This window comes from Choloepus didactylus, chromosome 11 (genome assembly GCF_015220235.1).
Source record: "Choloepus didactylus isolate mChoDid1 chromosome 11, mChoDid1.pri, whole genome shotgun sequence".
NCBI lineage: Eukaryota > Metazoa > Chordata > Mammalia > Pilosa > Megalonychidae > Choloepus > Choloepus didactylus.
In genome coordinates this window covers 86,266,644-86,287,991 of record NC_051317.1, presented here as the reverse complement: position 1 = coordinate 86,287,991, position 21,348 = coordinate 86,266,644, and the positions used below count along the sequence as shown (strand labels likewise).

General features: G+C 36.9%; 2 protein-coding genes across 3 annotated transcripts in view; one reads left to right on the top strand and one right to left on the bottom strand.

The window, feature by feature from the left end:
* NDUFAF2 (NADH:ubiquinone oxidoreductase complex assembly factor 2) overlaps positions 1-11,787 on the bottom strand; it is a 231,034-nt gene extending 219,247 nt beyond the window's left edge. Inside the window, exon 1 of the mRNA XM_037798730.1 lies at positions 11,559-11,787. Within this exon, the coding sequence (XP_037654658.1) occupies positions 11,559-11,742 (184 nt within the window). The 5' untranslated portion in view covers positions 11,743-11,787. The remainder of the gene's footprint in view (positions 1-11,558) is intronic.
* Positions 11,788-11,868: 81 nt separating this feature from the next.
* The window catches only part of ERCC8 (ERCC excision repair 8, CSA ubiquitin ligase complex subunit), a 51,721-nt gene continuing 42,241 nt past the window's right edge, over positions 11,869-21,348 (top strand). For both annotated transcript variants that reach the window (XM_037798726.1, XM_037798725.1), the window contains exon 1: positions 11,869-12,024. In XM_037798726.1, the coding sequence (XP_037654654.1) occupies positions 11,948-12,024 (77 nt within the window). In that variant the 5' untranslated portion in view covers positions 11,869-11,947. The remainder of the gene's footprint in view (positions 12,025-21,348) is intronic.

The window sequence follows — 21,348 nt, the reverse complement described above, 5'->3', positions numbered from 1 at the left end:
GATTCGCAGAATGGATCAAAAAAAATGAACCATCAATATGTTGCATACAAGAGACTCATCTTAGACACAGGGACACAAAGAAACTGAAAGTGAAAGGATGGAAAAAAATATTTCATGCAAGCTACAGCCAAAAGAAAGCAGGTGTAGCAATATTAATCTCAGATAAAATAGACTTCAAATGCAGGGATGTTTTGAGAGACAAAGAAGGCCACTACATACTAATAAAAGGGGCAATTCAGCAAGAAGAAATAACAATCATAAATGTCTATGCACTCAATCAAGGTGCCACAAAATACATGAGAGAAACACTGGCAAAACTAAAGGAAGCAATTGATGTTTCCACAATAATTGTGGGAGACTTCAACACATCACTCTCTCCTATAGATAGATCAACCAGACAGAAGACCAATAAGGAAATTGAAAACCTAAACAATCTGATAAATGAATTAGATTTAACAGACATCTACAGGACATTACATCCCAAATCACCAGGATACACATATTTTTCTAGTGCTCACGGAACTTTCTCCAGAATAGATCATATGCTGGGACATAAAACAAGCCTCAATAAATTTAAAAAGATTGAAATTATTCAAAGCACATTCTCTGACCACAATGGAATACAATTAGAAGTCAATAACCATCAGAGACTTAGAAAATTCACAAATACCTGGAGGTTAAACAACACACTCCTAAACAATCAGTGGGTTAAAGAAGAAATAGCAAGAGAAATTGCTAAATATATAGAGACGAATGAAAATGAGAACACAACATACCAAAACCTATGGGATGCAGCAAAAGCAGTGCTAAGGGGGAAATTTATAGCACTAAACACATATATTAAAAAGGAAGAAAGAGCCAAAATCAAAGAACTAATGGATCAACTGAAGAAGCTAGAAAATGAACAGCAAACCAATCCTAAACCAAGTAGAAGAAAAGAAATAACAAGGATTAAAGCAGAAATAAATGACATAGAGAACAAAAAAACAATAGAGAGGATAAATATCACCAAAAGTTGGTTCTTTGAGAAGATCAACAAGATTGACAAGCCCCTAGCTAGACTGACAAAATCAAAAAGAGAGAAGACCCATATAAACAAAATAATGAATGAAAAAGGTGACATAACTGCAGATCCTGAAGAAATTAAAAAAATTATAAGAGGATATTATGAACAACTGTATGGCAACAAACTGGACAATGTAGAGGAAATGGACAATTTCATGGAAACATATGAACAACCTAGACTGACCAGAGAAGAAACAGAAGACCTCAACCAACCCATCACAAGCAAAGAGATCCAATCAGTCATCAAAAATCTTCCCACAAATAAATGCCCAGGGCCAGATGGCTTCACAGGGGAATTCTACCAAACTTTCCAGAAAGAACTGACACCAATCTTACTCAAACTCTTTCAAAACATTGAAGAAAATGAAACATTACCCAACTCATTTTATGAAGCTAACATCAATCTAATACCAAAAGCAGGCAAAGATGCTACAAAAAAGGAAAACTACCGGCCAATCTCCCTAATGAATATAGATGCAAAAATCCTCAACAAAATACTTGCAAGTCGAATCCAAAGACACATTAAAAAAATCATACACCATGACCAAGTGGGGTTCATTCCAGGCATGCAAGGATGGTTCAACATAAGAAAAACAATCAATGTATTACAACACATTAAAAACTTGAAAGGGAAAAATCAATTGATCATGTCAATAGATGCTGAAAAAGCATTTGACAAAATGCAACATCCCTTTTTGATAAAAACACTTCAAAAGTTAGGAATTGAAGGAAACTTCCTCAACATGATAAAGAACATATGTGAAAAACCCACAGCCAGCATAGTACTCAATGGTGAGAGACTGAAAGCCTTCCCTCTAAGATCAGGAACAAGACAAGGATGCCCGCTGTCACCACTGTTATTCAACATTGTGCTGGAAGTGCTAGCCAGGGCAATCCGGCAAGACAAAGAAATAAAAGGCATCCAAATTGGAAAAGAAGAAGTAAAACTGTCATTGTTTGCAGATGATATGATCTTATATCTAGAAAACCCTGAGAAATCGACGATACAGCTACCAGAGCTAATAAACAAATTTAGCAAAGTAGCGGGATACAAGATTAATGCACATAAGTCAGTAATGTTTCTATATGCTAGAAATGAACAAAGTGAAGAGACACTCAAGAAAAAGATACCATTTTCAATAGCAACTAAAAAAATCAAGTACCTAGGAATAAACTTAACCAAAGATGTAAAAGAACTATACAAAGAAAACTACATAACTCTACTAAAAGAAATAGAAGGGGACCTTAAAAGATGGAAAAATATTCCATGTTCATGGATAGGAAGGCTAAATGTCATTAAGATGTCAATTCTACCCAAACTCATCTACAGATTCAATGCAATCCCAATCAAAATTCCAACAACCTACTTTGCAGACTTGGAAAAGCTAGTTATCAAATTTATTTGGAAAGGGAAGATGCCTCAAATTGCTAAAGACACTCTAAAAAAGAAAAACCAAGTGGGAGGACTTACACTCCCTGACTTTGAAGCTTATTATAAAGCCACAGTTGCCAAAACAGCATGGTACTGGCACAAAGATAGACATATAGATCAATGGAATCGAATTGAGAATTCAGAGATAGACCCTCAGATCTATGGCCGACTGATCTTTGATAAGGCCCCCAAAGTCACTGAACTGAGCCATAATGGTCTTTTCAACAAATGGGGCTGGGAGAGTTGGATATCCATATCCAAAAGAATGAAAGAGGACCCCTACCTCACACCCTACACAAAAATTAACTCAAAATGGACCAAAGATCTCAATATAAAAGAAAGTACCATAAAACTCCTAGAAGATAATGTAGGAAAACATCTTCAAGACCTTGTATTAGGCGGCCACTTCCTAGACTTTACACGCAAAGCACAAGCAACAAAAGAGAAAATAGATAAATGGGAACTCCTCAAGCTTAGAAGTTTCTGCACCTCAAAGGAATTTCTCAAAAAGGTAAAGAGGCAGCCAACTCAATGGGAAAAAATTTTTGGAAATCATGTATCTGACAAAAGACTGATATCTTGCATATATAAAGAAATCCTACAACTCAATGACAATAGTACAGACAGCCCAATTATAAAATGGGCAAAAGTTATGAAAAGACAGTTCTCTGAAGAGGAAATACAATTGGCCAAGAAACACATGAAAAAATGTTCAGCTTCACTAGCTATTAGAGAGATGCAAATTAAGACCACAATGAGATACCATCTAACACCGGTTAGAATGGCTGCCATTAAACAAACAGGAAACTACAAATGCTGGAGGGGATGTGGAGAAATTGGAACTCTTATTCATTGTTGGTGGGACTGTATAATGGTTCAGCCACTCTGGAAGTCAGTCTGGCAGTTCCTTAGAAAACTAGATATAGAGCTACCATTCGATCCAGCGATTGCACTTCTCGGTATATACCCGGAAGATCGGAAAGCAGTGACACGAACAGATATCTGCACGCCAATGTTCATAGCAGCATTATTCACAATTGCCAAGAGATGGAAACAACCCAAATGTCCTTCAACAGATGAGTGGATAAATAAAATGTGGTATATACACACGATGGAATACTACGCGGCAGTAAGAAGGAACGATCTGGTGAAACATATGACAACATGGATGAACCTTGAAGACATAATGCTGAGCGAAATAAGCCAGGCACAAAAAGAGAAATATTATATGCTACCACTAATGTGAACTTTGAAAAATGTAAAACAAATGGTTTATAATGTAGAATGTAGGGGAACTAGCAGTAGAGAGCAATTAAGGAAGGGGGAACAATAATCCAAGAAGAACAGATAAGCTATTTAACGTTCTGGGGATGCCCAGAAATGACTATGGTCTGTTAAATTCTGATGGATATAGTAGGAACAAGTTCACAGAAATGTTGCTATATTATGTAACTTTCTTGGGGTAAAGTAGGAACATGTTGGAAGTTAAGCAGTTATCTTAGGTTAGTTGTCTTTTTCTTACTCCCTTGTTATGGTCTCTTTGAAATGTTCTTTTATTGTATGTTTGTTTTCTTTTTAACTTTTTTTTTCATACAGTTGATTTAAAAAAGAAGGGAAAGTTAAAAAAAAAAAAAGAAAGAAAAACAAGGAAAAAAAAAAAGATGTAGTGCCCCCTTGAGGAGCCTGTGGAGAGTGCAGGGGTATTCGCCTAACCCACCTCCATAGTTGCTAACATGACCACAGACATAGGGGACTGGTGGTTTGATGGGCTGAGCCCTCTACCATAAGTTTTACCCTTGGGAAGACGGTTGCTGCAAAGGAGAGGCGAGGCCTCCCTATATTTGTGCCTAAGAGTCTCCTCCTGAATGCCTCTTTGTTGCTCAGATGTGGCCCTCTCTCTCTGGCTAAGCCAACTTGAAAGGTGAAATCACTGCCCTCCCCCCTATGTGGGATCAGACACCCAGGGGAGTGAATCTCCCTGGCAACGTAGAATATGACTCCTGGGGAGGAATGTAGACCCGGCATCGTGGGACGGAGAACATCTTCTTGACCAAAAGGGGGATGTGAAAGGAAATGAAATAAGCTTCAGTGGCAGAGAGATTCCAAAACGAGCCGAGAGGTCACTCTGGAGGGCACTCTTACGCACACTTTAGACAACCCTTTTTAGGTTCTAAAGAATTGGGGTAGCTGGTGGTGGATACCTGTAACTATCAAACTACAACCCAGAACCCATGAATCTCGAAGACAGTTGTATAAAAATGTAGCTTATGAGGGGTGACAATGGGATTGGGAAATCCATAAGGGCCACACTCCACTTTGTCTAGTTTATGGATGGATGAGTAGAAAAATAGGGGAAGGAAACAAACAGACAAAGGTACCCAGTGTTCTTTTTTACTTCAATTGCTCTTTTTCACTCTAATTATTATTCTTGTTATTTTTGTGTGTGTGCTAATGAAGGTGTCAGGGATTGATTTAGGTGATGAATGTACAACTATGTAATGGTACTGTAAACAATCGAAAGTACGATTTGTTTTGTATGACTGCGTGGTATGTGAATATATCTCAATAAAATGATGATTAAAAAAAAAAAAAAAAAGAATAGTGGAAAACTAATAAAACCCAAATAAAGTCTGTAGTTTAGCTAGTAGTAACGTACCAATACTAATTGCTTAATTTTGATAAATATACCACGGTTATGTAGATGTTAATATTAGAGGAAGTTGGGTGCAGGCTGTAAGAGAACTCTCTATACTATCTTTGCAGTTTTTCTGCAAAAATAAAATTTTTTCAAAATAAAGTTTTTGGTAAAAGAAAAAAAAAACGCAAGCATATCAATGCATTTTTGCATGCCTTGCAGAGTAATTTACACTTAGAAAGACTTCAAATAGCAGCAGAAGTGGATTGCTGAATTTATAGTACTTTGAAAAGTAAGAGGTGTAAGCAAGAAAAGTAGCAGTTTCATCTGATTTTTACTGACATAAAACTGAATTCCTTAACAATTACCTAATATTCAAATTTCCACAGTTATGTAAAAAATGTCATTTATGGAGAAACAAGCGGAGCTTCATCACTTAAGTGATCTTGACAAATCAACACTAGTATATTATTTTCCTCATTTGCTGTAATTCTTCCTCAAATACAGTGAAACATGACAACTGCTTAGAACAGTTCCTATTACAAAGGATTTAATAAATACTAATTATCATCTTTGCTGTTATTGACATTACATTATAATAATTACAATTATTATTTTGTATGCTGCAAAAGTAGTTCAAAGTAAATGGCTCTTTTTTTCTATCTTTAAACAGAAGACATGTTTTAGCTAAAATCATAAAACATTTCAGAATATTTTATTGACTTGATATCCCACGGTGATGATCACATTGCATGATCTATGATTACTCAAGGCAGAATTTTACTTAATGTTGGAAAACTATACGCATGATTTTTAAAATTTTTTGTCAGTTCTTCAAAATATAATTGCCAATCACATCACTGTACATGACTGGACTAGAAATATTCTATACTGTCATTTTTAATCCTTGTCCTAAAAATTAGCAGTTTCTGAAAGAATAATACAGTGTTTACTTGGAGAAACACAATAGATTCAATCATTCCTCCCTCAAATCAACTCAAAGAAAAAATATTTAAAAACTGCAAACTAAAATTTTTTAAACAGTGCTGCCACCTGCTGGATAAATCTGAAATTTCCTAAATTCTAAACTACATACCACATTCAAAAAGCTATATCATAACCTTCAAATTACTTACTGAAACAAGACACCTTTGTTAATAATTTTGACCATTTGATTTGTTCCAGTTCTTAATACCTACTTCTTAAGTACTAATTAATTAAATTTTTTATATACTTAAGTACTAAATACAAAGAGGTTGAGGTGACACCGTCTGAAACAATGTAGATTTATAATTACACAAGTCAGTGGATGATGCAGGTTTCAATTTATTAGATGATGATTTATTCATCTTGAAAGGAAAAAATAAGACTGGGTATCTTAATAGAAGTTTGAAGCTGGCAAAGAAACTAGATTTAGAAGGACAAATTAAACTAAGTCCAAACCTCAATTATATTAGAAGAGTTATTACACCATGGGAAAGATACTCTTATTTCTAATGAGTATTTTAGCCCCTGAATAATAATTTGGAGCATTTACCATAACAAAATAAGAAAGATATTCAGTGATTTATGTTTACCTTGTATCTCCCCAAATCTTTTTCAATTTTTAAAAGAATATAAAAATAAGGGGAGGGGGATATAACTGTGCTAGAAAACAGATAAAGGTACCATCAAAAGGCCAGAAACTAAGGCTAATAGGTCTGAAATACATAAAACACATATGTTTTATACAGAGCAGAGCTCAATAAATATTTGTCACATGAGAAAATTAATGAATGGTACAGGATAAGCAGAAGGCAAACTCAGAAGGGCTGACTGGTCTGCGAATCAGCACAGGCAGACAGGCCAGCCTAGAATAACTCTATATAGGTTTTCCCAAAAACAGAAGTCCTGAGAAAACCCCAAGCTTGGAGCAAGCGGCAGGACTGAGAGCAAGGGGTAAATGTTGGGGGTCAAGTCACAGAACTTTGAAAATGCCGCCAGTACTCCCATAGGGAGTCCTAGTTGTCACTTAAGTGAATAGCTTGTAGATGTCACAAATAAGGCAAAACAGATCTAACCATGTGACAAGTTATAATAAATTTAAAAGCTTTAAATCATACAAAATACATTCTCTGATTATTATGGAATTAAAAATATTATAATTATGGAATTAAACCAGAAATCAACACTAGAAAGATATCTGGAAAATCCCCAAATATTTGGAAATTTAAAAAAAAAAAAACTTCTAGATAACACATAGGTCAAAGAGAAAGTACAAAAGGAAATCTGAAAATATTTTAATTGAATGAAAATGGAAAATATACAAAAATTTGTGAAATATGGGTACAACAGTGCTTACAGGAAATTTACATAGAAAAGAAGAGCTCAAATTATGATCTCAGCTTCTATAAGAAACTAAAAAAAAAAAAAAAGGCAAATAAAACCAAATGAAAGTGGAAGAAGGGAAACAATGAAGATATAAGCAAAGAGAAGAAAATCAAACCTGAAGAAAAAATCTTACAGAGAAAGTCAATGAAACCCAAAGTTGGTTCTTTGAAAAGATCAATAAAATTAACAAACAAATCATCAGACAGACCAAGAAAAAAAGAGAGCAGATACAAATTATCAACTTCAAGAATGAAAGAGGAAACATCACTACAAATCCTACAGGCATTAGATGAATAATGAAGTGATATTATGACCAACAGTTAAGATTAAATGGGCAAATTCCTTGAAAGACACAAACTACCAAAGCTCACTCAAGGAAAAAAACATCTGTTAAATATATTAAATTTGTAGTTAAAACCTTCCAACAAGAACACTCTAGATCCAGATGGCTTCAATGACAAATTATACCAAGCATTTAAGGAATAAGTAACACAATTATAACCAACTGGAGTTTATCCTACAAATGCAAGGCTAGTTTGACATTAAAAATCAATCAGTGTAATTCACCATAAGAATATTCCACTTTTACTTGGTTTTAAATGCTCTTCCTTTAGTTTCTTAAGGTGGAATCTGAGGTCATGATTTGAGCCCTTTCTTCTTCTCTATGTAAATTTCCTACATGGATTGTTTTAGCCATGTATTACAATAGATAACAAATAAAGGATTTGGAAAAAAAAAACAACAATTCATGAAAAAAAAAACTCTCAGCAGACTAGAAACAGAAGGGGACTTTCTAAATGTTATAAAGGACATCTACAAGAAGCTTACAGCTAATACCATACTTAATAATAAAAGATGAAATGCTTTCCTCCCAAAGGAAGAAAGCAAAGATATATACTTTCACCACTCCTATTCAACACTGTACTAGTGGTCCTATACAGTGCAATATGGCAAGAAAAGTTAAGAAAAGGCAGATTGGAAGGGCAAAAATAAATTTGCCTCTATCCACAGTTGACATAATTACCTACTCAGAATATCCCAGGGAAACTATGAAAAATCTACTAGAACTAATAAGTAAAATTAGATTGCAGATACACAGTCCATATAGAAAAATCAGTTGCATTTCTACTAGCAATGAAGAAGTAGAAATTGAAATATTAAAAAGCATTATTTATAATAATACCATAAAATATAAAATACTTCAGAATAAATTCAACAAAATATGTGCATGATCTCTATGCTGAAATAAACAAATCACTGATGAAAGAAATCAAATAAAAGGCCTCCATAAAAGAAATCAAAAGAGAAATAAATGAAAGCTCTCCAAAAATTAACTCAAATTAATTTTGACATTTAACCCATTCTCTTAAATGCTACATTACTCTGTTTTTCTCTCTTAAGTAGCAGAAGTATCTTGTGAGGTTAGGTAGGTATTGTTATTCCCATTTTGCAGAGTAAGCTAGAGTACATATGACCCAGAAATCACACTCCTGAGTATTTACTCAAGGGAAATGAAAACTTACATTCACATAAACTCATATGTGAGTGTTTCTTGCAGCTCAGTTCATAATCATCAAAAACTGGAAGCAACCCAAATGTCCTACTATGGATAAATTCTAGAATATACAAACTATAGTGTCAGAAATCAAATCAGTGGTTGTCTGGGGAAAGGAACCAGAGAGCTACATAAGGGTAGGATTAGAAAAGGGCACAAGAAAATGTTTGTGGGTGATGGATATGTTCATTATCTTTATTGTGTTGATGGTTTCATGGATCTATATATATGTTAAAACTTATCCAAATATACATTTCAAATACATGCAATTTTATGTCAATTATACCTCAATGAAACTGTAAAAACTGCAATTACAATTATGCAAGAGAATATTCATACAAATAGATGATGACTAAGAACTTGTAAAAATGAATATATTTATGTTATTGTAGGATAGACATGATTTTGTTAATTTAAATTTTCTTTAATGATACTGTATTTTCACTGAAATGAATGATAAAAATTTCATACAAATAAATTTTTTTAAATGAGTAAAAGATTTGAAGAGATACTTCACCAAAGATCTTTGGATGGTTAATAAGCACTTGGAAAGAAGCTCATCATCCTCAGTCATTAGAGAAATGGTAATTATAACCACAATAAGTTATCACTATATACCAATTAGAATGATTTAAAAAACTGATAATACCAAGTGCTAGTGAGAATGTGAAGCAACTAGAACTTTCATGCATTGCCAGAAGGAATGCAAAATGGCACAGCCACCATGGAAAACAGTTGGTAATTTCTTACAAGGTTAAACATATATTTACTACACAAACCAGCAATTCCACTCCTAGGGAATTGACCCAAGAGAAATGAAAGCTTATATTCACACAAAAACCTCTATGAGATTGTTTATAGCAGCTTTCCTCACAATCACCAAAAGCTAGAAACCACCCTAATGTCCTTCAGGTAGTGAATGGATAAACAAACTGGTAAACCCATACAATGGATAGCAAATAAAAAGGAACAAACTATTGATACACTGATAAATCTCAAGTGCATTACGCTATGTGAAATAAGCCAGATTCAAAAGGCTATATGCTGTATGATTCCATTTATAGAATATTCTGGAAAAAGCAAAACTATAGGGGCAGAAAACATATCAGTGGTTGTTAAGGGCTGTGGAGGGGGATGGAATGACTACTAAAGGAGCAGGAGGGAATATGGGGAGTGATGAAAGTCTTCTATTACCTTGATGACGGTGAGAGATACAAGATTGTACACATCTGTCAAAATCATAAAACTATAAACCATAAATGGTGAACATTGCCATATGGAAATTATACTTCAATTAAAAAAAAATCAAGTTGATGTTTTGCATATTTTTTATTGTTACTGACAAAGACATAGTCTCTGCCCTGCTAGAATTTAAAATTCATTGGGAAATAAGTCTACGATATTAAAATAAGTTACAGAAAAATCCTAGGCAAAATAAATTTGAGTTACAAATCATAGGTACAGTTTACATGTGCTCTATAATTAAGGAAGGAGTAGTTCCCTTTGTTAGGAGTTATGGAAAATAAATGGAATACAAGTCTGAAAAGGGGTTAGTACATCTCAGTATTATTGTTGTTATTATTATTATCCCTAACTTTCAAGTGAGGATCTTGACACTTTGGGAAGACAAATACTTTGTCTGTGACCCCCCAGCTATTAAGTTTCATGTCAGAGCTTAGATTCTAACCGAAGACCCTGAAGCCTGAGATCCTCCACACTGCGGCGACGGAATAGCACAGAAGAGGTTATGACAGCTGCTGCGTGGCGTTTTTCCAACCAACAGGAACGCCTCCAAACTCTCAAAATAACCCGCTCCGTTACTTCGGACGAATCCTACGCAGAAATCCCACGATTAGAGTCATGCACCTTAAGTTGAGCTCAAAAAGGCCTTAGAATACAAACTCCTGGGAAAGAAAATATGGCGCTACGTAGGGATCGTTTTTCCACTCTGTCACGGTGCACGGACCTACTCCTGACAGGTTTTGGTTGTGAGGAAGGTGACCACGCATGAGGCCAGCGATATAGCCAAGACGCCACTGAGAAAGGTAAGCATCAAGAAAGTGGAAACCAGAGGCGCTGAAGATACACCTCAATTACACCTGCCCTGGGTTGCAAGGGGGACACAAGAGCGGGAACAGCCACTTCCCTGCTCCTCCTGAACCACTTATGCTCAAGAACCTCCGTGGGCTTGCCCTTGTCCACGTTATTCTATGGCAAGGACAAAAACTGAAGCGTCCTCCAGCAGACCTGCTCGGGGTCCTGGAGGGATGGGGTGTGTCTGCGCGCATCCAGGCCGCAGCGTAAAACCAACGAAAGTGGCCTTGAACCAGGCCGGAGGAGCAAGGCTCGGACTCCAGAGGGAAGGGGGCTAGAGGGGTAAATGAACTCGTGGATCTCCCCTCAGGTAACATTAAGTCTCGCACGTTGTTTTAGTTTACCAGACGCTCTCACTTTTTCCTCATTTAGTGACCACGCAATTGCTGCCCTCGTATTCGTCTCACCTCTCCAGTTCTTGTGCTCCGAGATATAATAGTATTTGTTCCCGAACTGGTCAGTGCCCACGTGCTGCTTCACTTCCTTTGACAGCGCTCTCCACAAGCCGCGAAACAAACTCTGAAACCAACCCATGCCGCATGCCGTCCAGCCTGCTCCCAGCGTGAGCAGCATCAAGACCTGCGGGCGCATAAGGAAGAGCACTCCAACTGCTGACCCCGCCCCCCAACCAGGCTGATGAAGTCAAACCGACTCTATCCGTGCTCTTCCAATAAAGGTGTTTACCAATGGTCGGAGCACTTCACCGTTTGGCCAATGAGAGACCCCGTTGTTATAGCCCCGCCTCTGAGCTCTGTCATGGCGGCATCCTGTAGTCAAGCCTGTGTGAGGGAACGGGATGCTGGGGTTTTTATCTGCACGACAAGCGGGTTTGGACGACCCTCTTCGCCTTCGGCGAGCAGAGTCCACGCGGAGGTGAAGAAAACCTTGCTTTTTTCTCATCAGATCTGTTAGTCTCCGGAAGAGCGGCCGTGTTAGCCTTATCCCACACTTTCTCACCCCATTCTCAGTTTCCTCCCACCAAACTCTGCTTTGCTCTCTGCTGCTGCTCTGTGGCTTGCGACATGGGATGCCTTGTGTATACTCTTTCGTAGCTTGTAGGCGGTGGGTGCCCACGCGGGCTCAGTTGAAGGTACTATAAATCTAAATGAATATACTTTTTCATTTTACTTTATTCTTTCTTTCTCATGTTATGTCCCCAAGGAATAATTGTCCTCCAAGGATTCGTCCAGTAAGTCAGTCCACATGTTTAGTGAGCACCTACTGCGTGTCGGGCAGTTCGTTAGAGGTAGATGTACTGAACAAAGTTCAGCATGACTAAAGCACAAGGGCGGGGGGTGGGGTGGGCATTGACAAGAGATGTGGCTGGAGAAGTAGGCAGAGGCTAGATAAGTGTCTTAGATTTCCAGGGCTGCTATGACAAATACCATACAGTGGGTTGGCTTAAACATTGGAAGTTTATCATCCCATAGTTTACCAACATCAAGGTATTGGCAGGGCTTGCTTTCTCCCAGAGTTCTCCATCACATGATGATCTTTCTCTCCTTTTGTGTGCTCCTCTGATTTCTGCTGACTTCTGGCTGCTTCTTCCCTGTCCAGTTTGCTTTGTGTATAAGGACATAAGTCATATGAGATTAAGGCTCACCCTGATTCATTTCAGCCTCATCTAAATCCTATTCACAAATAGAATAGGATCTTCAAAGATCCTATTCACAAATCAGGCCACACTTTAATAACATCTTCAAAATTTTTGCAAGTGGGTTTACACCTACAGGAACGCTGATTAAGACTTGAATATGTCTTTTTGGGGGACATGATTCAATAGGCCAGATATTGAATAAAGGTCAGCATGACTAGAGCAGAGAGTTGGGGGTGGGGAGAGTGATGGCAGGGGCCATTGACAAGGGATGAAGCTGGAGAAATAGAGACTAGATAAGGAAGTGCCTTATGTGCTTAGTCAAGAGGTATGAAGATTAGAATAAGATGACAACTATTGCATTTTGCCAACTTCAAAGATTGAATTTGAGAGCAAGACTGAGCCAACTTAGGCAACCTAAGTTATGGAATCCTAGGCCAGGGAGATAGCAGTTGGGATGAAGTTAGTGGAGAGATTTGAAAAATATTTAAGAATTAGAATCAACTGGCCCTGGAAACTGATTGGATATAGTGAATGATGAAAAGGGAAGAGTTGACAATGATTTCCAGATATGTGGCTTGTAAAGCAGTGTAAATGAGGGTGACATTCTCTGAGATAGAGTTTTCCAAAGAAGGAGCAAGTTTTATAGGAGGAAATATGATGATTTTAATTTTACCCATATTGATTTTGAAGAACCCATGAAGATACTCAGTTGGAGAGTGTCAGACACAGTGGCACAGTGCTCAGGAAAAATTTAAACATCTGTAATGTAAGATGCTACATGAAGTCATGGGGAGGAGATGAGATTACCATGGCATGATTTTTAGAGTAAGGATAGATGCAGTCCAATGGCAAAAACCTGAGAAACATCAACATTTAAGGTTGGGCAGAAAAGACCATAAATGAACTAAAAAGGAGTAACCAGAAGGGTGGAAGGAAAATCAAGGAGATGAGTTATCGTACATGCTGAGAGAAGATGGTGTTTTAGCAGTGAACATCAACTGTGTCAAATGATTTCCTCCTACCCCCTTCCTTTGTTCTCAGTAGTTCTATATCCCATCACTGCTTTATTTTCTTCATTGAATTTATTATGACTGAAATATAGTATGTATTTATTTTCTTATTAGTCTATTGTTTTCTTAACCCCCATGAGAAAAGGGACCTATATTTCCAGTTCCTAGAAGAGGATTTGGCACACAAGTGTCAAGTGAATGACATGCACTCAAGAAAAATAAGGCATTAAGAAGGAATAAAAACTGTGCATTGCATTCAACCAACATATGATCACTAATGACCTTGAAAAGAGCAGTTTCAGAGGAATAGTAGGGATAAAAATAAGATTTCATTGAGTTGGAGAATGACAGAGAGGCTATGAATTGGGAACCACCAACATTAATGACTTTTTAAAGAATTTTACATTTAAAGGGGGAAAAGCAAAGAGAACAGTTTACTTGTTGACTAACTGATGATATGATTCTTTCTAATATCCCAAAGAACTCAGCTGCATATTTGTTATCAATGGCTGGATAACAAGGTACCCAAAAACAGTGGCTTGAAACAGCAAAGATTTATTATCTCATAGGATCTAGGGGTCAGTAATCCAGATGTGTCTTAGCGTAAGTCCTCTGGCTAAGAGCTTCTTACAAGACTGTAATCAAGGTGTTGGCTGGGGCTGCAGCCATTTCAAGGTTTCCAAGGGAAAGGATCCATTTCCTAGCTCTCTCAAGTGGTTGTAGGCAGGATTCAGTTCCCTACTGGCTTTTGTCTGGAAGAATCCCTCAGTTCCTTGCCACATGGGCCTCTATATTTGGCAGTTCACAAAATAACAACTGTCTTCTATCAGAGTGAGCAAGAGAAGTCAAGTAAGTTTTGTAATCTAATCTCAAAAGTGACATCCCATTACTTTTGTTGTATTCTGTTCCTTAGAAGTGAGGCACTAGGTCTAGCTCACACTCAAGAAGAGGGGATTACCCAAACGCGTGAACACTAGAAAGTGGAGATCATTCGGAATCATTTACCAAACTGTGAAACAGGCGAAAATAATCAACTATTTTGCTTGATGGTAGTAATATTTTGGCTGTTTTCAGCAAACCATTTTTGTGATGTTTTGTGTCTTACAACATTGTATTAGCTTTAGATTTCAGAATTATGCTTTTAGAATGGTGTTTCTAAATATTGTGTGTAATTTTAACTAAATAAGTTAGCATTAAATCTACTTTTTACCACATTTTGGTTCGTTTTAAACATGATTGGGGTTGCAGGGTTGTTTCTCTTGCTGTTTCTCTCTCCCTAACTCAGTTAATATAGAAATGACAGTAATTCCTTTTCAGTTCAGTCATCTACTCTAATAGGTTACAGCATGCAGACATATCCAAATGTTTTTACAATAGTGGCTGCAAGAACTAAAGCAAAATTTATTTGTGTCAAAAATTGTTCTTACTGTCAAGTACTATACTCCTTCCATTATCATCAGCAGAGTAAACACTGGGAAATCAGTGAAATTGCCTATTATCTTATTTTTAATTACATTGAAAATAACAGTACTTTTTTCAAAAAAAAAAAGCGACATTACTTTTCCCCCCCTGTGGTTAAGTTTAATATGTTCAGAAGTCTTGTATCAGTAATATTTTAAATCATGTGAGCCACTTAGGGTCTGAAAAATTTGGTCTTTCAGAGTCTCATAATTTCAAAAGGTCCGGGGTCCAGGGAAACAGCTAAGTATAGCTGTTTGTCAAAATTCCGATACCTAAACATCTCACATAGAAGAAATAAAAGCTGAATACAGTGAAAAGACCCCTAACCAAATCACCAGATTAACCACCTTTTCATTTTTTCTGTAAAACATGCTGATTCCTGGAGCATGCTTATCACTTTTGGCTAAAAACCTATACTCTGATAATCCCATGCACCTCTCTCCCACCAATTGAGTTGTGTGCTTATCAAAAATCAGTATTTTACCATAACCCCATTAATGCCAGTTTTACTGATGATTCTGACTATGTAATTTTTATGGGAGCTGATAAAATATGAATACAAAGAAAGTTGCTATTCTTACAAAAACTAAATGGAATGCTTTTGAAAGACTCAATCCAAAAAAAATGGCTTAAGAACAAAATGCTATTTAATTAAGAATGACTGATTCTACAATTATAAAGATTGGGGAGAAAGTATAAAAATATTTAACAGTTTTACAACTTTGACAGAATCCTGGAATTACCTAGGGTTTTTGGGAAAAATTCTCATGCCAAAGTTCCAACCCCAAAGATTCTGGGGCACCAGGATTTTTTTTCAAAGTTCCCCAAATTATTCTCATGTGTAGGAATGAGAACAATTGCTTGAGAAGGATTCCACATACAATTGCTTTACATATATCCAAAGTTTTCCTTCACCTAAAATTAATTAAAAACAAAATTTTTAAAAACTTTGAAAATCATTGAAAATATATATATAATATGAGTGTGGTTTGTAAAAGAAAGATGATGTGACACTCTAATCAGAAGACTTAATTCTACTTCAAACAGTTGGCAAATGATTATTCAGGCTCCTTGCACAGCAGTGCAGGTCTCTAACAATGATCATGCACGCTGAAACCTTGCAAAGTAATCTTAATCAATGGGAAAATTTATGATTGTTCCATAATCTTTAAAAATTTTCATCAAAAAAAAAAATCCTTACTCTTATTGAAAAAAAATGGTAAAGCATCTTTTCTATGCCTTGGGGAATTGTCATATTTTCTAAATTTAGATCAGATTCCAATAATTGTATCCCTTGAGCTTTCAGTGTTATAAAATAATCTCCTAGAGTTTCTTTAATGTGAAGTTTTTTGCCACTCACTTTCTCTGGGGCATCTTCATTCTTTTTATCACAACTGCTTTTTCTCATTTATGTCAGTAAGTTCATCTTCATTAAGTTCCTTGGTTTCAAAGTCTAGAGTGTCTCAAATGGCAGCAGTCCCACAATCAGCTGTTTCTTCTATTACTCCATATACCTTCAATTTCAGTTTCACTTCCTGCATTATCACTTTTCATTTCTTTGGTGTACATCACCTTTGTTGGTCAATTCCTTCTTTTGGTTATCCTGTTTTGTAAAATATTTTGTGGGTTTGTTTTAGGGGCAGAGAGAGGTAAAAAAAAAAAAACATTCTTTGCAGTTTTCTGTGAATTGGATAAGAGATGCATAAGTGACTAATCACCTACAGACTTTGAAAGAAATGATGTAAATTGGTCACTTATCATGATGTACATATTCTTTATATAGTGATTTGTGGACTGAAAAGCTAGTAGCAAAGTTTGTGCTTTATGCCATTACAGCTAATACACTGTGGCAATGCTAATTGAACCATGTTGTTGGGGGTCTGGTGTTATTTAACTAAATGGTGATAACTGAAATTCATGTATATCAAAACTGCAGGTTGAGAGCTGCCTGTATATTTAAATATTTCCCTCATTTAGTGATGTTTGTTCTTAACTAAGTTAACTATACAGTCCCATTTGCCCCAGGTCCTTCCTAGTACCCCTCCCCCCAAAAAAAAACCTGTTAGTGGTTAAGGGCAAAAGCATGAACACTGATATGCAATGTTCACAATTCAGGCCCTTCTTTTTACAGCTTTATTGAGGTATAATTGTCATATAAAAAACTGTACATTAAATTAAGAGTATGCAATTTGATGAGTTTTTACCTGTTTATACATTTGTGAAACTATCACCATAATCAAGATAATGAACATATCCATAACCCCAAGTGTTTCCCCATGACCTTTGTAATCTCTCCCTCCCCTCCTGGCTTCACTCCCCTCCTACTCCAGGAAACCACTTATCTGCTTTCTATAACTATAGATTAATTTGCACAGTCTAGAATTTGATACAAATCTAGTAGTTTTTTGTCTGGCTTTCATTTGGCATAGTTATTTTAATCATTTTGAGATTTCTCTGTATTGTTGCATGCATCAATTCCTTTTTATTGCTGAGGAGTATTCCATTGTGTGGCTACACCACAATTTGTTTATCTATTCTCTTGATGAGCATTCAGGTTGTTTCCAGTTTTGGAGTATGACGTATGAAACTGTCATGAATATTCATGTACAAATCTTTATATGGACATGAACTTTTATTTCTCTTTGAGCAGTGAAATATCTAGGTATATATATGTTCACTTTTTAAGAAACTGGCAGTTTTCCGAAGGGATTGTACCATTTTACATTCCCACCAGCTATGGATGAGAGTGCCATTCACTCCACATTCTTTGTTTCCCCCATCCTGTTTTTTGGGAGTTACTTGAACATTTATATTCCATTTTAATTTATCTATTGTGACTTTGACTATATCTCTGTGTGTAAACATTTTTTAGTGATTTGCTCTAGGAATTATAAAATCGAAACTTAACTTTTCACTGTCTACTTAGAATCAGTATTTCACTGCTTCAGTTGACATGTAGAAACCTTATCACCCTTTATCTTCTATCCTTTAAGCTATAGTTGCTGTTTCTATTACATTTACATAAATTATAAACCCCATTAGACAATGTTATAATTTTTGTTTTCAAACCATGAGTTATTTTAAGGAACTCAAGAGGAAAGTAAAAGTATGGTGGGTTGAACTGTGTCTCCCATAAAAACATGTTCAAGTCCTAACCTGCAGTCCTGTGGGTGTGAACTCATCTGTGAATAGGATCTTTGAGGCCAAAGTGAATCAGGGTGGGCCTTAATCCATATGACTAGAGTCATAAGCAGAGGAGATCTGAACGCAATCAGTACACGCCAGAAGTAGGAGAAGCCAGAGAGATTACCATTTGATGGAGAGTTTCCATCACCAGCATGCTACAAACTTTGGAAAAAACACGACCTTGCTGAAACCTTGGTTTTGAACCTCTCTAGCCTCCAAAACCATGGGCAATAAATTCCTGTTGTTTAAATCATTCCATTGTGTGTTATGTGTTATCAAAGTCCAGCAAACTAAGACAAATTAGTCTGTTTTATTTACCTAGCTATTTACCATTTCTTTTGCTTTCTATTCATTCTTTATGTACCAAGTTTGCTTCTTGTATCATTTCCCTTCTGACTGAAGAACTTTGTTTTGCAATTCTTATAGAGCTCCACTGGCTAGGAATTCTCTTAGTTTCCCTTCATCTGAGACTGTCTTTATTTCACCTTCATTCCTGAAGGATGTTTTTGCTGAATAGATTCCACAGTTGACAGTTATTTTCTTTCAGCAGTTTAAAAATGTTTTGTTTTTTCCTTCTGTCCTTCATGGTTTCTGAAAAATAATCTGCAATTGTTTTAATTTTTTTCCCCTATAAGAAATTCATCATTTTTCTCTGACAGCTTTGAAGATTTTTTCTTTATGTTTAGTTTTCAAAGTCTGATTATGATGTATCTGAGCATGGATTTCTTTGGGTTTATCCTAGTTAGGGTTCATTCTGCTTTTTTTTTTTTTTTTGTAGTTTATTGAGATATATTCACATACCATATGTGCTGGTTTGAATGTTTATGTCCCCCAGAAAAAGCCATATTCTTTGATGCAATCTTGTGGGACAGACATATTAGTGGGGATTAAGTTGGAACGTTTGGATTAGGTTGTTTGCATGGAAATGCGCCCCACCCAACTGTAGGTGATAACTCTGATGAGATATTTCCACGGAGGCATGGCCCCACCCATTTAGGGTGGGCCTTGATCAGTGGAGCCATATAAATGAGCTGACTGGCAGAGGGAACTCAGTGCAGCTGTGAGTGACATTTTGAAGAGGAGCTACAGCCAAGAGGAACACTTTGAAGAAAGCACAGGAGCTGCAGATGAGAGACAATTTGAAGATGGCCATTGAAAGCAGGCTCTTGCTCCAGAGAAGCTGAGAGAGGACAAATATCCCAAATGCAACTAAGAGTGACGTTTTTGAGGAACTGCAGCCTAGAGAGGAACATTCTGGGAGAAAGCCATTTTGAAACCAGAACTTTGGAGAAGGTGCCAGCCATGTACCTTCCCAACTAACAGAGGTTTTCCAGATACCATGGGCCATCCCTCAGTGGAGGTACCTGATTGTTGATGACTTACATTGGACATTTTATGGCCTTAAGACTATAGCCTTGTAACCAAATAAACCTCCTTTATAAAAGCCAATCCATTTCTGGTGTTTTGCATTCCAGCAGCATTAGCAAACTAGAACAGATTTTGGTACCAGAAGTGGGGTGCTTTTGCTGCTGAGTTTGCAAATACCAAACATGTTGGAACAGCTTTTTAAATGGATAAGGGGAGATTCTAGAAGAATTGTGAGGAGCTTGATAGAAAAGAACTAAACTGCTTTGAAGAGACTGTTTGTGGAAATATGGACTCTAAAGATACTCCCGACAAGGCCTTGAACAGAAATGATGAATGTGTTGTTGTGAACTGGAAGAAAGGTTATCCTTGTTTTAAAGTGGCAGAGAATTTGGCAAAATTGATTCCTGGTGTCAGATGGAAGGAAGAATTTGAAAGCAACAACTTGGAATACTTAGCTGAGGAGACCTCCAGACTACATGTAGAGGATGTACCCTGGCTTCTCCTTGCAGCTTATGGTAAAATGAGAGCAGAGAGAGATAAACTGAGAACTGAACTCTTAGATTCAAAGAAACCAGAAGCTAATGGCTTGGAAAATTCCAGGCTTCCAGGGTGTGGAATCCCAGATGCTACAGCCCAACGTGAGGCTGTAACCAAACATAGAACCCAGCTGCCATTTCAGTACAAGCTAACATTGAAAAAGGAGTTAAGCAGAAAGGATTTGTGGAAAGTCCTATTGTCTAATGGCTTTGACCCCTGTGTGCTTTGTGTCAAGCCAGCAGAATTTTTGCAAGATCTTTATAGACAGAACCATTGCCAGTCTGGACGGGAGGAGACAGACAAGGAACAAATTGAAGGAAAAATTTCTTCAAAGACAGAGCCATGGAGGTTGAGGTCTGGAGTCAAGAGGTCGCGGGCTGGGAGAGCGGAGCAGCCCACATGCATGGAAAGGGTGAGTTTGCCCTGGAGGTCGAGGGTAGGCCTTCCACCTCGATGCTCTGGAAATGTTCTGCCACCCCAAGCCCTAAACTTTGGAGCAGGCACCAGCCACATGCCTTGCCAGCTAACAGAGGTTTTCCGGACACCATGGGCCATCCTCCAGTGAAGGTTCCTGATTGTTGATGACTTACATTGGACATTTTATGGCCTTAAGACTGTAGCTTTGTAACCAGATAAATCCCCTTTATAAAAGCCCATCCATTTCTGGTGTTTTGCATTCCAGCAGCATTAGCAAACTAGAACACCATACAAACCATTCAGAGTACCTAATCACTTGCTCATAGTATTATCACATAGTTGTGCATACAACCCCATTTATCCTGCTTTTTGAATTTGTAAATGTATGTCTTTCTGCAAACTTGAGACATTTACAGCCATTATTTTTCCAGTGTTTTTTCAGCACCATGGTATTTCTTCTCTCCTCTGGGACTTCAGTGACATGAATGTCAGATGTTATTGTTCCATTGATATATCTTCAAGTTCACTAACTCTTTCCTCTGTTATCTCTAGTCTTCTATTAAGTCCATCCAAGTAAATATAATTTTGGTTTATTTTATTTTTCAATTCTAAAATTTCCAT